General features: G+C 36.4%; 1 protein-coding gene across 8 annotated transcripts in view; it reads left to right on the top strand.

Annotated features, from left to right (window-relative positions):
• The window catches only part of Gria2 (glutamate ionotropic receptor AMPA type subunit 2), a 123,586-nt gene that overhangs the window by 99,016 nt on the left and 10,785 nt on the right, over positions 1 to 13,785 (top strand). For all 8 annotated transcript variants that reach the window (XR_015661719.1, XM_087621056.1, NM_017261.2 and 5 more), the window contains 1 exon segment: positions 2,566 to 2,764. Coding sequence is in view for 7 of the 8 variants with exons in the window: in XM_087621056.1 (XP_087477182.1) it covers positions 2,566 to 2,764 (199 nt within the window). In the remaining variant the exon portion in view is untranslated.

Here is a 13,785-nt window from a genome sequence, read left to right as displayed (position 1 = left end):
GTTTGTTCTGTGCTTTCATTCTTGAACCAAGACTAGCTACAGTTCACATACAAGAACATTTAATTCCTAGTAAGAAACACAGGTTTTTAGTTAATGTACTTCCCTTTATTGATTTTATGGACATGTAAATATAGTACATAACATTAAAAATAAAATGTATTTTTCTTTCTGCTTATGCTCCATGTGTATTTAAGAACTGTAACTAAAGCATAACATTGCCAGTTTAATGACCATTTTATGCAAAGAATGAACACAACTATCATGTTTGGAAGGCAGTGATGACCATTGCAGATCAGAGTGGTAGAGTGGGCTACTCTCTAAAACGAGGTAAAAATTAACAGACCACTTAGAAATTCCTTTTAAATATTTTTGAAAATATATCCATCATGCTTTTTTCAAGTAAAATCTACTATGGAACTCCATTAAGAATGTGGAAAGGACATATTTGAATTATAGTCTCAGATCATTTACTGGATTCATTGACTATAACTTGTCCAAAATTACAAAAGAAGAAAAGAAGAAGAAGAAGAAGAAGAAGAAGAAGAAGAAGAAGAAGAAGAAGAAGAAGAAGAAGAAGAAGAAGAAGAAGAAGAAGGAAGAGGAGGAGGAGGAGGAGGAGGAGGTGGTGGTGGTGGCTTGAGGTCTCTTCATAGTAAGATATGTTTTGAAATAGAAATTTGGAAAGCAATATGCAATACTGATTAGTTTTTCCTTCATCTGGCTTTATTCGACCAACAACATCTCTCAATATAAATCATAGGCCACTTAAAAATCATTACTTGATGCTTATTAAGAAGAAATGACAGTACTTTTTAATTCATATTATTCAGCATATGTGATCTGAAGTAAAACTTTTGGTTTTAATTATGGCAACTTTCATCAAAATTAAAATAGTTTCCTTCTTAATAAAACTTCACTAAAACCCCCAGAAAAATTAATCGTTGCTTTTAAAGCAGTAAAAATGATAAATTCTAAAACTATTTCTTTATTTTACAATTGATGCAATTAAAGTAATGTTGAAATATTTAATCTCAATACATTTAAGCATTGGATTAAAAGAAAACAGGTACTAACTAGTATTTACTTCCTGTCTAGAATAGAATAACATATAATCATGACTCTTGAGCATGCAGGAGATCGGTACAGATTCTTTCAAGAAAATTCTACATCAGTGTTGAGCTGTCCTAGCAGCTGGGCTCTGAGTCTGCCTTCTCAGTGCAGGATATGTGTCCTGTGGTTATGACACTGCATGGCAGATAGGATACATTTTGAGGGTGGCTCTGTCCATATCAGGGTTTTAGAAGTAAAGTTTGTAAAATACTCAATTTTGATTCCACACAAGAAATATTTAAACCTTCCATTCTTAATATGTTTATTTTAAATATTTACATTTTATCATGACTTTGTCCTGGAGGCTCAATTATACTCCTTCGGTTTTTCATTTTAAGCAACAGATATTCTAAATCTTGAAGTTTTGGGAATTGGCTTTTCCTTTTGTACTGAGTGAGTGGCTTATATTCTACCAAAATCACCCACAATTTTATCTTGCGTCTAATGTATCAAAGGATACATTGCTTAGTGCTACTTACCAATAAATTTGATTATGCCCACAAGCTGTCCAATTTTCATGTTTTAATATTTTAGAAATACTACTCCAAATTTCTGAAATATATACAGAATCCCATAAAATCTTTTAAGAAATAGACTAGATGCCTGCTGTTAGCTATATAGTTGTATTTATCTCCTTCAATATTTAAAGTAAAATATTAGAAATCTATTAAGCTTTATTATATAGTTATAGTCATATACATGCTGCTGTCTTATTAAACTTCACACGAGGAATTTATACCTTTTAAACTTTTAAATATCTAATCCGTTTTCTTTGAGTTTTCTTTTTCTCTTAAGCAGGAAATACAAAGCAGCAGGGTCCGAGCAGTACACACCATTAAGGCATTTGATTTATATTCATTAAGAATTATGTTTTATTTTAGTATCATTTCACTTTTTCCATTTCTTTCCTGTACTGCATTGAATATCCATGTGTTTGCACGCCCAAAAACCTACTGGAACTGGGTCTGTTTGTGGGGTTGGGGTGGGTTGTGTTAGTGGGAGGATTTTTTTTCATGTTTAAAGCTACATTTATGGTATAAATCATTTCTTAATATTTGTTTTGTTATGAACTTTGCTGATATTCTTAGGTTCTCTTGTTTGTGATTATTTATGACATGAATAGACGAATATTGTGCATATTAGATGAATTACTTGTATGTGTGTGCACTGAAGTTTCCTTCTTGTGGAATTTTGCACCATCAACTATTTGGATCTATTGTGAATGAATCTCAAGAATGGAGTTTAGGTCTTTGGGAACATCCTCAGATCTCAACCTCATTATTCTGTATTCCTTGCCCAAAAATAATTAGTAATTTCTAGTTTCACTAATGAAAAGATATATTGCAGGCTATAAGGTAAACTCTTCTGTAAGTGGCTATTTGCATATGAATGTAAACTTGTTTTATATTAGATCATTCATTTCACTTTACGAATCCATTTCATACTTGTTATCAGATCCCTCTCTGGGCGCATTGTTGGAGGTGTGTGGTGGTTCTTTACCCTGATCATAATCTCCTCCTACACGGCTAACTTAGCTGCCTTCCTGACTGTAGAGAGGATGGTGTCTCCCATCGAAAGTGCTGAGGATCTGTCTAAGCAAACAGAAATTGCTTATGGAACATTAGACTCTGGCTCCACTAAAGAGTTTTTCAGGGTAAGTGATTCTGATTTTCAGTGTCTGTGGTTTTTCTTCTAAATTTAGCCCCCATTAATTATTCCACCCCCATTCGTCCCATGGTCCATGAAAGATGCTGTGTGAGAAGAACCAGCTGTCTTTGTCACTGTTTCTACTCTTGATCTGTTTCTATCTCAGACCTTCTGTGTATTCTGTTCTCCAACGAGATCTATGCTTCCGTATTCTTCTTACTTTCTCAGGAGAAAAAAAAACATAATGGTGCTATACAATCTAAATTTTATCAAAACTGATAAACATTCTACAAGATCAAAACTGAAACAAAACACAGTTTGTTATTTCTGTTTCTATGGAAAGGGCACTGCATATTTCTTCATGTTCTAGAAGCACATCTATAAAATGTTCTACATCAACAACCCATAATTTATCATGAGGAGACTCATGCTTGCATCCTGCATGCTATTTCAAAATTAAGAAGCAGATTAGGTTTTAGTTGTAAATGCTGTATTTTTTATGAAATTCTTCAAAGGAAAAGCCCTCAACTTTGTAACACTTAAAACAGGTAATACAACGACAAAGTGTGTATTGGGTATAGGTTAACTCTTTTAATCCATTATAAGACATTTGATGACAGAATAAGTTTCTTTTTTTTTTTTTGGTTCTTTTTTTCAGAGCTGGGGACCAAACCCAGGGCCTTGCGCTTCCTAGGCTCGCGCTCTACCACTGAGCTAAATCCCCAACCCCCAGAATAAGTTTCTTTCATGTTTACATTGTATTTTCAGAAGAGCCCATTGTATTAATATGTTTTCACACAGCTGATCTTTAACTAACCCAACAAATATGACAAAAGATGATCTGATAGTTAAACAAATACCTTCGAATATATATCAGTGTGTGAGTGAGATGTTGGCCTCAAGATAAAGGCAAGGACCTTCAACATGGTGAATGTCACGGCGGTAGATTGTGATTTCAACCCTCTCTTGCACTTTCTGTGTTATGTGTTCCTGATTATCGTCCGTTGAGGCCAAGTTAGGATGGGAAGAAACGTTCTTGGGAGCAGAACCATAGCTGCTACAGTAACCAGGAAGTGTGAAAACGGAAGAGCAGTGATTTTACTAACACCTCAATGAGAGAGCAAAATAAGTTCTAGCAGAAACTCCTGCTTTATTATAGGTGTAAATAAACTTACGACACAGATTGGTATCAACTATAATTTAGCATCAGTTCTGAACATATATGTGATCATAGAATCATTTCATATAGGGGTTCCGTGGCTTGATGTAACAGTATTTTTAGTAGAATATATCAGAAGACGAAATACTTACTCGTTACAAATACAGTTATAAGAGCTGTAATTACTCTTACTCAGACTTGGGTTGTTTTACTTCTTTGTAAAACTCAGGTGTGTTTTGATGTAAGTAAATTATATGAGCAACACAGGGCCTTACTATATAATCCTTTATTCGTGCTTTATAAGTTGGTATACAGTAGTCAGAGCTGTTTCTAGATACTCTTCTGATAGAGTCTGCATCTGCCGAGACTCGCGGTTGTCACTTTCGGTTGCGACCACTTTCTATTTCAGCATGTCTTCACGCAGTCATTCAGAAATGCAGGTTTAAGCCTCCAGAGTCTGGGTACCCTGGCCAGCTTGCCCACATTGCCTACTATACAGATGGGAAAGTAAAGGTGTCCCGGCTGAGGAGTATTGCTGCTCTTATGCCTCAGCGCATCCATGCCTTGCAGAACTCAGTTAAACAGTAACTGTGTATTTTGCACAAGATTTGAGAGCCGAGTTTATGTTTCCTACAGCAATGAAGGAAGGGCCACACTCATCTGCGTGAACTGCTTTGTTCTTCTGGTAAAATTTGCACCAGAGAAATTTTTTTTGGTGTGTATTATTTTTCAACCTCATAGGATTCCTTCCTGTCTGATAATTCAGGAGTGTGTTTTTGAAATGGCTTGAGTTGTCCTTCAAAGATTCCTAGGGTAGAATCTTGGTTCCTGGTGTGAGTTTCAGGGAAGGGGTGGGATTTTTTTTTTTAGAAACGGACTCTAGTAGAAAAGTTTCAAATGGATTTTGTCCCTTCTGCATATGGCCACTTCTGGCCTTTCTTTACCACCATGCTGTGACCCAGCTGAGGAGACCCTCGCCGTAGACACGCACGATGCTGCTGCTTGTTCTTGGATCTTTTTAGCTTCTGAACAATTCAGCTTTCAAAATAAAATTTCTACTCTAATACATTTTGTTATAGTAACATATATCTGATGAATACATATGGACCATGGTTATTGTTTGATTCCTATGTACTATGAAACCAATGACCAGATAATTTGGGGAGTTCAATGTATTCTGAGAGCTAAAAAGGATTCTTTACTGTTCTGTGTTATACATCCATGCCTTTGTCTCCCTGTGTCATTGTTCTATTCTTGATCAAGTCCATGTTTGATATATGAAGTTACAGCATTAGTTTTGGTTGAAATGTGAGTGGGTCCTCATAGTGTCTATCTTGTTGCAACCCTGCAAGGAATTTGAAACAACCCTGCTGGATTGGAATACATGCGGCATTGCAGTGAGCTCCTCTTAGCTAGAGAAAGAAACCATGCACTTGAATGTGCTCATAGGCTGTTTACTTTGTTCCTGTCAGTAAATGGGAGTTTAGATAAAAACACAGACCACCACAACAGACATGCACTAATGCTTTCATTGAAATATGTGACATGTTTGGGATTTGACGTTTATCGTTCTCAAAGGCTCATCTCTCTAAGTTAGATTAAATCAAAGGCCTGCTAGTCTAAGAGAGATTTTTGACACACTTGCCACTTCTGTTTATATTTGATAATGGGGTCACCCGATGTAATATTAGAAATGACTTTCTTCCATGTTTACCTCAGTGGTTTTTTTCAGGATGCTGTAATTTTCCACCTGGAACCATAGTACATCCTTCCTTCTCATGTCCTTCAGTGTAAGGAAATTCTGTCATGGATCCCCTTTAAGTAGAGAACTGCAATCCACTGAGTGTCATGTAAAATAGATAGAACAAAAATATAGTTAGCTTAGACATTTTAAAGACGAAACTATTCTTTTTTCTGTCAACATTTCCCATGAATCCTCAGTCTGTTAGCTGAATATAGTTGAAATTGTATATTACTGGGAAAGAAGGAAGTTCAAAGCAAACGCTTGCTTCTCTTCATGAGATTAATAATCACCACACACGGTGGGTCTCTGCTCTTCTTCAGCTATCATTTAGCTGTGGGGAATTTGAATTTCTTTAAGTGAATGGTACATTCAGGGCAAGCTGAAAGCTAGCCATTGATTGACAGGGTGGCCAGCCAACCAGGAAGAGAGACTGGAGGAACTGGGTTTTCAGACTGAAGATGTGTAGTCCCTGATTTGAGTGGGATTGCTTCAAGTTTCTCTCCATTTAGTTTAATATTGTGCTCGCGCTTTGTTCTCTGGCCACCTGTTTTATTTATTACCGGACCAAACACAGAAAAGGAACTAATTACCTGTGGGAGAGGGAATAAATTCCCTTCTTTGCATTACTGCTCTGATATAACATTTCCCTAGACATGATTTCATTGTGCTGCTTTTGTGCTTTTTTTTCTTTTATCTTGGAATTTTATTAATTCTTCTAGAGCATTTATGAGTACCTAAGGCGTCCATTTGTTTGACGACAGAAAGCTTTTAATCCAGGTTTGGGGAAAATAATTGGAGAAAGCATAGACACAGTCCAACTCTTAAACAGTAGATAAAGAAATGAATGAAACATTTGAATATTTAAAAATGAATATCCATTTTTAAATTGCAATTTGGATATCTTATAGGTGCACCTAATTTTCATTACAAGCTTTGTAAAAGAACTGTTTCTGTCAAAGTAACTTACATTGAATTTCTAACTTAAGATGATCTCTCCTTTACTATGATGAAATTAACTGTCTTAATCAAAGCCTTAATTGCTTTTAGAGTTCAAGTAAATAATTTAATGTTCAGTTAGGTTATGTTAATAATACTTTATTGAGGTCAGTGAGCCCATAGTAGATTTAGAAGTGTGATTTAGGCTCTAAATTTTCTACTTTAAATTCTGTACTTCTACTTATTAACCAACATATTAACATCAATATTTAGTTTGTGTTTCAAGAAAGGGAAAGTGGAGTTCAATCTTGTGAAAACTGAAATGTGTGGGCCTAGATGCCTACAAGCTTTCTCTCTATGGACCCTAATTCGCTGTTGTGACCTGCTGTGGAGTTGTTAATCATGCTTAATTAGAGTGCCATTGTAACATACCTATAATTAGGAGGGAATTAGAATTTCAAGTATAAACTACTATTTTTAGAGTTTCAATTTTGATAATTTCCCCTCATTAAAATAGGGCAGATCATAGTTCTATAATTTTGTCTGGAAACTTTTTTTTTGCAGAGCCTATGTTTGCCATATTCCCACAGCAAGTTAGAATCTAGAGCAGGCTATCTCTATGAGCCTGTCACAGGTCTGTCAGTCCACAAAGGATAACAAGTGGCTTACAGAAGGGGAGCGAGAGTTTCTTCCCACACGCCCCAAGCCATTTCCTCAGTTTGTCACCCATGAGTGGACAAGGCACACTGTTCACTCTTTGACCAAGTGATATGTGTTAGTTACTATTAGTCTCAGGGAAAAAATGGTCAAAGTAAAGGTTTCCTATCCCTTACATAAGCATTCTTACATTCCTTACATAGTAGTATTCTCACTTGTAAATAGCAGAATTACTTTGATCCTAACCATCCGACTACAGTGTTCTTACTCAATATCTTAGACATGTTTCCGTTTAGAAACGCTATAAATGATAGACACATAGGATCTATGCAGTTGTTCCTTATTAGAATGAAAGAATCGGTTTGAAATTTCCCTGCTTTCGGATATGAGAGTGTGCTTGTGTGTGTCTCTGAGTGTGTGTTGTGAGTGTGTGCATTTCACAGTTCAACAATCATGGTTACCAGGGAGTTACAATAACTGACATTATCCTTAAGGCCAAACAAAATGTTTTGTTTTTTAGTGTGCTTATGGCATTAACAGCACCTGTTTATGTTTCCATAATTATTGTCTGGGCCTGGCAAATATGTGCCTTTAATGACAGCTATTTGGGAATGGGAATGAGAGAGTCATAAGTTTGAGGTCCACCTCGGTTGCACAATGATTTCAAAGCAGCCCAGGAAATGTAGGGAGACTTGGATTTAAAATAAAATGGCACAACAGAGGTTACGTCCTGGGGATGCAACAACGAAGCAGAAGCAGAGCTCCTGCCAAGTACAGGCAAAGTCCTGGTTTTCCGCTCCTTATCTGCAATAGCATATGTAAACATCATGACAAATGAAAGTATTTTAGTCGTTACATGCTTACTTACCAAATAGTAAGAGCTAATTCAGTAGCGTCATAATTCTTAGATTGGCTGCTTGCATGGAGCAAAGATGCACCATCATGTCCTGATTCTTATGGCATGCAGAATAAATACTTCACTAGTTTGTAAATCCTCCTTCCACTCTATTATTTCCAATACTGCCGGTTATTTCTGGGCTAGAGTTATCAAGATCACCAGTGTGTGTCTGCAGGCATAAATATGTATCTGTAGATTTGGGGATATCCGCCACACATATATACAGTTTTCAGAGGTTTGCAAAAGCAGTGCAGCCATATATTTTTGTATATGTAGGATGCCACTCATCCAAGAAGAGATTCTTAATAGTCCTTCACACATGTTTAAATCTGTAAATAGCTTCTAAGAGTGTAGGCATTAAATAAATGCTGACTGTGAATTCATGGCAGTAAGTGACACCGTGCACACGGTGAAGCTATTCCTGCATGGTTAGTCATATCTATTGAAGATTTCTATTCCTTCCCATTCTGTGGACTGAATACAGCAGGGCAGTCCGCTCAGCTGCCAGCTCCTGCATGGCTACACCTTCTCGGGATGGCCCAGAACAATGTGAAGTCATTTCCTCGTGGTTGGCAGCCTTCCTTTCTCTGACATTTTAATCTTCTCACCATTTCACAGAACAACTTAAGAAGCATTTTATTCATCTGAGGGTTTTAAGGGCATAGTCAGCCTGGTACAAACATACTCGGTTGCCCTGTTCAGCCTGATTGCCATAGAACAGGGCAAAAGCGGTCAAACTTTTAGGAGGCTTTGACATGGGTTTCTCTTCAAAAGTAATTGCGAGGCTTATGAACCACGCAGCTCATACAGTTGGAAATTGCTCAGATTTCATAGGAAGAGAAGACTAAAGACCTGGACAGGAGGCTATCCTGATTCATGTGACCTCAGTGGGTCAAGTGCTGAGAAGGGCTATGTATTATTATTAAATTACAATTATTGGGCAAACTAGTAGCTTTTTCAGGATAAATGGGCTATTTTTGTCTCACAGCTATGTTCTACAAATGTCACTGGCCTCTGACTGTCCTGCTGGGTAATTTGGAAACTACCTCCTGCCACACTGAGTGCCCTGAATCAGATGACTGGAAGCTTTTGCTTATGGACCATACATAAGAAGCATTGGTTTTCACAACACCAAATGTCAAAGACAATCTCACAGCAAAGTTTATAATGCTGAACAATTTTGAGAACACTCCCATTTTAAAATGCTTAGAACTCCCAGTTTATGTGTTTCAAAAGGAAGATGAATATCACAAAACAGCGCAGAACTATGTATTCAGGCTTTGTTGTATTTCATTACCTTGTTTAAATAGAATAATCACTTCTGTCTGCTTCTACTAGGTCTTTTTCAGACTGGTTATCATAACAATAATGATACCCAAGCAGGCAGAAAAAAATGTGCCATAATCTTATTTATCAGAGTAAAATGAAAATGAAATAGAAACACCATTGCTAAAACTTAGGAAACTTTTCAGTTAGTTTTAGCATTTGAAGGAAGTAATGACATTGAAATAAGTTGTCATTCCTATTTTTGCATAGTTTTGTTCTGAATCTTACTCAGTGTTCTCCCAAAGCATTTTGCCTTGTAAAGAGAGTGGCTGCTCATTTTCAGAGAGTAATACAAACTTTGGAAATAGAAGGAATTAAGCAGTATCATAAAATGAACTCAAAACCAAATAATAGGTAGACACAAATATTTAAGCTTTTCAAAATGAAAAACATTGACCATGAAAAGATTTTAATTATATTTAATGTGGCTAGCATATTATAAAAATAAATAGAAAATATATGAAATCTTTCCATGACAATCAAGGTGTAAAGTCATTATCCTATACAACTTTAATCCAAATGACTTTGGTTTTCTGAAACAGTGTCTTTACTCTTCTTCCCAGTATGGCCTTGAACTTTCCCATTATCTACCTCCTTTCAGGGACAGATTCAGGGACAGTAAAATTGATTCACCACATTCAGCTTCAAATAATTTCCTTTACTAAAAATGTATTCTTGATACAAAAAAAGGAAAGTGGAATTATGCTAAATAATATATGTTGAAGGCGCTAAGGATGAAGTCCTCAGTCATTTTGTCAGGAAGGCTTAGGTCTGTCTTTAAAGCTTTATTTCATAATACAGATTTATTTTCCAAGCAAGGGTGGTAGAATATGGACAGCGGGCAAGAAAGGAAGCCAACGTCTGAGTTAAAAATGACTTATTTTTGCTTACTTTCTGAATCTACAACTATTTGTCTTTTGACACTTTCCTGAATTCCAAATGTCTTTCTGTATTTACTAAAGGAACTGTAGAGAGGGCTGATTTGGGATGCTCTTGCAAAACAAGAAGAAGAACCTGAATTCTGATCTCTACCTCCCACAGAGCAAGCCTGTGAAACCAGTGTTGGCTACTCATGCTTGTTGGCCAGATACTTTTGAAGATTCTGTGAGGTCCAGGTTCAGTGAGAAACCTTGTCTCAAAAAATAAGGTAGAAAGTAACAGAGGAAGCCATCTGACCTCCACATGTATAGTATGCCAGTGTCCTAGAGCAAACACACATACAGCTCACCAGACTAGGTCCTGTTTATCTCTTTTCTAAAATCACAACTTCTTTAGAATTTCTCTGATTTGGAAACTCCAGAATATTGAAACAATACACTTAAGTGTGTCAGGAAGAAAGGTTGGAATAGTCACTACATGAATGTAGCTATAAAATAATATATAAACATTATATTATTTTGATTATATGATATTTTCTATATTATATATAGAATATTACATATATTATGTGCACAATAATATATATTATATATATTGCATACACACACACGCGCACAGACACGCACAAAAGAGATAGGTCATGAATTTGAAAGACATCAGGGAACTGTATACGGAAGGGATTGGAGAGAGGAAAAAATGGAAAATAATGCAATTGCATTAAAATCTCAAAAATTTTACATTACAAAGGAAAATTGTTAGTAAAGCAAACTAAAACTGACTCAAGTAATCAAGGAGAGCCTGTAGGTCTAGACCAAGAAGCAGCAGATTCAGAGACTTTCCCAGTAACTGCAGATGCACAGAGGTGTGCTGACTGGGGATGATGAGGACAGCAGCAGACTGGTTCATTGGAGACATTGTGTCAATATATCCACTTTCTCTATGGCATTTTAATGCCTTTAAACCTTGGTAATGTCATTTGCATATTTTGGAAAATACTCTTCAATTAGGAAATTGGAACTTTTTATTGCTAACATTTGAACTTTCAAAAAGACAATCTACAATTATAAAATACTTTACTTAACACCTTTTTGAAAAGGTCTTACGTTTTTCTATTTTTTTTTTGTATATGAGTGCTCTTTGCATGTATACCTGCATGACAGAAGAGGGCATAAAATTCCATTATAGATGGTTATGAGCCACCATGTGGTTGCAGGGAATTGAACTCAAGACCTCCGGGAGGAAGAGCAGCCAGTGCTCTTAACTGCTGAGCCAGACCTTTTATTTTTTTTTAACTCTTTAATGTACCTCAGATATTTTTTATATTTGGAATAATTGCCAAATTCAGTGGCTAAATTGATAAAATATACATGTAATTTTATTTTGAATTTCCTTTAGTCAAGTTACAATTAGTTGCAAATGTTTAAACATATTTTTGTGGGAAGTCGTGTTAGAAAAAAATTGGAGCTGGCATTGTCAATTTAACTAAAATCAAATACTGTGAAATATTATAGTAGAGACTAAAAAAGACAGGAAGAAGAAATGATAAATAAGTTGGTTTCTGACAACAGGCAAAGATTGGTTTTCCTTACCAAGTCCCCAACTATTCAACGAATTTGCCTTTTGAAAGGAATCTACTGAGTACAGGATGCTATGATGATCATTAAGCGAAGACTTCCAGTTGAGTTCCTGGAGGAGAATTCTTGGAGCTCTAGGCCATAACAGAGAGGAAGCCTGGCTGACCTGATAATGCTTCCAACTCTCTACTCTCAAGGAACAATATTGTCAGTATTGGAAATACATCTATGTAATTTAGACAAATTATTTGCTAAGAGAAGCTGTAATTTGGTCATGAATGTTAGTATCTTTTAAGGGAGGACACCTATATGTCCTTCCACAGAGCAATGGCAACAAGCTTGTCATATAATAGTTCTGGTGAAGTAGTAGCATCATAGACTTACTTGCCCCAGAGACAGAGACTACTCTCACTCTGATTGCAGTTGACATGAGGTTTTCACCAAGCTAAAACATGCTCTTGTGTGAAGCTGCTAGGATTCCTGGGGTGGCAAGCTCAGCATGTCTATAGATCTGCCTTAAACCAATTTATAATGAATTGACGACGCCTTGTTAAGGTTATAATTTGAAAGTTCCATGGCGCATAATAAGGAGACCCTCCCAAATCTCATGACTGTTAAAAATAAAGCTATTATCCCAATTTTGCATCCTATAGTTTCTATTAATATATTAGAATAAGAAAATGGATTATTCAAAGTCAGCCTGCTAAAGGGGATTAAAGTCATTTGTGAGTGCTGTGCAAAGAAATACGTGTAGATGTAAAATGGTTTGACCTTTCAATCCGTGAGCAGCTGGCTTTAGCTTTGTGTGGAGAGTATTAAAGCCTCCTTTGAAATCTGCCTTTGTCTTGAAGTAAACTAATCTTTTTGATACGCGTTCAATCAATACTGCTTCTCCTCTTTCTTATCTGCTGTTGAAAAGACTAGCTTAATCTTGAGACAAAGTACTTGGTGCTTAAATATTCAAAAGAAAAAATTACTGTTTACTTAGGAGATATTTTTAACGGCTTGTGACTATTTCCTTTTTAAACATGTTATTCTAGAAATGCATCAGTTAGTGTCAGTGTGGGTCATGGCTCACTAGAGGAACAGAATCAGTAGATTTAAATTATATTAAAATGCAATTAATAAGAATAACTTACATAATCTTGTTATTGCAACCATACCAGTTCTGAATGACAACAGCCCCATTGGCTCATGCATTTGAACACTTTCTCCCTAGCTGGAAGACTTGTTTGCAAAGGGATAAGAGAGTTGGGTTTGTTGGAGAAAGTGTGTCATTGCAGGGAGGATTTGAAGTTTCAGAAGCCCACACCATTCCCAGTTTGTTCTTGCTGCCTCCTACTTGCAGCTCAAGATGCAAGCTCAGCTGGTACTCAAGCACCATTGATGTGCCAGGTGCCTCATCACTTCCTTGATTCCCGATCCAGTGATGCTGAAAATGAAGATTAACCCTCACAAGATCTAATAGAAAATTCCAGCCTCATTCATATGATTCTCACATAGCAGTTCTACCCTAGGTCCTTAGTGCTTTCCAGGCCCAATTAGGCACCTAGACTCCTGCTCCACCTCTAATTTAAAATGAGTATTTCCAATCGAGGCAACAAAAACATCCTTTTGCTGTTTTCTTTAATAAGTCCTGTGTGCATTGTAGTGTACTTTCTAAGTCATTATGAGTTCTAATTACTTCAGTGATTTTAATGACATAACAAATTGTTTGAGCTCTCCACAAGTGCAAAGGAAATTAATTCTTCATAGCAATTGAATTTTTATCGAAAAATGTTCAAAGGTGAAAGCTTGCCTGCATCACGGGCACTATCTGTGCAAGCACTGAAAAGTTCCTGCCTCCCTTCCACTC

This window comes from Rattus norvegicus, chromosome 2 (assembly GCF_021556685.1).
Source record: "Rattus norvegicus strain SHRSP/BbbUtx chromosome 2, alternate assembly SHRSP_T2T, whole genome shotgun sequence".
In the NCBI taxonomy this organism is placed as follows: domain Eukaryota; kingdom Metazoa; phylum Chordata; class Mammalia; order Rodentia; family Muridae; genus Rattus; species Rattus norvegicus.
Note: the sequence above shows the minus strand (reverse complement) of the source record. Positions and strands in the feature narration are given on the sequence as shown.